The sequence below is a fragment of the Oncorhynchus gorbuscha genome, unplaced genomic scaffold, assembly GCF_021184085.1.
Source record: "Oncorhynchus gorbuscha isolate QuinsamMale2020 ecotype Even-year unplaced genomic scaffold, OgorEven_v1.0 Un_scaffold_5164, whole genome shotgun sequence".
Lineage (NCBI taxonomy): Eukaryota > Metazoa > Chordata > Actinopteri > Salmoniformes > Salmonidae > Oncorhynchus > Oncorhynchus gorbuscha.
The window spans coordinates 2,542-5,000 of record NW_025749030.1 but is presented as its reverse complement, the minus strand read 5'-3'; the positions used below and the strand labels follow the sequence as shown (position 1 = coordinate 5,000).

Here is a 2,459-nt window from a genome sequence, read left to right as displayed (position 1 = left end):
ACAGTAATCTGAAGTCATCATGAGAGGACCACAGTAATCTGAAGTCATCATCATGAGAGGACCACAGTAATGGCTGAGCTCTGACAGGTTGGGCAGTAGCTGTGTGCTCTCTATAACAGTGTAGTGGTAGGCCTGCAGGCTGAGCTCTGACAGGTTGGGCAGTAGCTGTGTGCTCTCTATAACAGTGTAGTGGTAGGCCTGCAGGCTGAGCTCTGACAGGTTGGGCAGTAGCTGTGTGGTAGGCCTGCAGGCTTGAGCTCTGACAGGTTGGGCAGTAGCTGTGTGCTCTCTATAACAGTGTAGGATTGTAACCTACCTGTTTGGCTGTGAAATAAGCCATGGCTGTGTCGGTTACGTGGTAGGCCTGCAGGCTGAGCTCTGACAGGTTGGGCAGTAGCTGTGAGATGGCAGCAATGGCGTCGTCTGCTACGTTGATACAGTCGCTGACGCTGAGCGAGGTGAGCCGTGCGTTCAGGCTGGACCACAGACCGGCCTCCGTGAAGTCATTACAACCGGCCAACTCCAGGTGCATCAGACCCTGCATCTGTTCCAGCATCACCTACACACACCAGACAACACACTGAGATTACACAATACACACACCGCTATCCAGCATCACCTACACACACCAGAGACAACACACTGAGATTACACAATACACACACACACCTATCCAGCATCACCTACACACACCACAGACAACACACTGAGTTTACACAATACACACACACACACCTATCCAGCATCACCTACACACACCTATCCAGCATCACCTACACACACACCTATCCAGCATCACCTACACACACACCTATCCAGCATCACCTACACACACACACCACAGAGAACACACACTGAGTTTACACAATACACACACCAGACAACACACTGAGATTACACAATACACACACCGCTATCCAGCATCACCTACACACACCTATCCAGCATCACCTACACACACACCTATCCAGCATCACCTACACACACACCTATCCAGCATCACCTACACACACACACCACAGAGAACACACACTGAGTTTACACAATAAACACACCACAGAGAACACACTGAGATTACACAATACACACACACCTATCCAGCATCACCTACACACACACCTATCCAGCATCACTTACACACACACCTATCCAGCATCACCTACACACACACCTATCCAGCATCACCTACACACACACACCACAGAGAATACACACTGAGTTTACAACGATATAACTCTGATATAACTCTGATACAACTCTGATATAACTCTGATACAACTCTGATATAACTCTGATATAACTCTGATATAACTGATATAACTGATACAACTCTGATATAACTCTGATACAACTCTGATATAACTCTGATATAACTCTGATATAACTGATACAACTCTGATACAACTCTGATACAACTGATATAACTCTGATATAACTCTGATATAACTCTGATATAACTCTGATATAACTGATACAACTCTGATACAACTCTGATACAACTCTGATATAACTCTGATATAACTCTGATATAACTGATACAACTCTGATATAACTCTGATACAACTCTGATATAACTCTGATATAACTCTGATATAACTCTGATATAACTCTGATATAACTGATACAACTCTGATACAACTCTGATACAACTCTGATATAACTCTGATATAACTCTGATATAACTGATACAACTCTGATATAACTCTGATATAACTCTGATATAACTCTGATATAACTCTGATATAACTCTGATATAACTGATATAACTCTGATATAACTCTGATATAACTGATATAACTCTGATACAACTCTGATATAACTCTGATATAACTCTGATATAACTCTGATATAACTCTGATATAACTGATATAACTCTGATATAACTCTGATATAACTGATATAACTCTGATACAACTCTGATATAACTCTGATATAACTCTGATATAACTCTGATATAACTCTGATATAACTGATACAACTCTGATATAACTCTGATATAACTCTGATATAACTCTGATATAACTCTGATATAACTCTGATATAACTGATATAACTCTGATATAACTGATACAACTCTGATATAACTCTGATATAACTCTGATATAACTCTGATATAACTGATACAACTCTGATATAACTCTGATATAACTCTGATATAACTCTGATATAACTGATACAACTCTGATATAACTCTGATATAACTCTGATATAACTCTGATATAACTGATACAACTCTGATATAACTCTGATATAACTCTGATATAACTCTGATATAACTCTGATATAACTGATACAACTCTGATATAACTCTGATATAACTCTGATATAACTCTGATACAACTCTGATATAACTCTGATACAACTCTGATATAACTCTGATATAACTCTGATATAACTCTGATATAACTGATACAACTCTGATATAACTCTGATATAACTCTGATATAACTCTGATATAA

General features: G+C 39.2%; 1 protein-coding gene across 1 annotated transcript in view; it reads right to left on the bottom strand.

The window, feature by feature from the left end:
* Nucleotides 1-583, bottom strand: part of LOC124028978 (F-box/LRR-repeat protein 16) — a 16,844-nt gene extending 16,261 nt beyond the window's left edge. Inside the window, exon 1 of the mRNA XM_046340862.1 lies at nt 317-583. Coding sequence (XP_046196818.1) covers nt 317-556 — 240 coding nt within the window. The 5' untranslated portion in view covers nt 557-583. The remainder of the gene's footprint in view (nt 1-316) is intronic.
* Between the last annotated feature and the right edge of the window lie 1,876 nt (nt 584-2,459).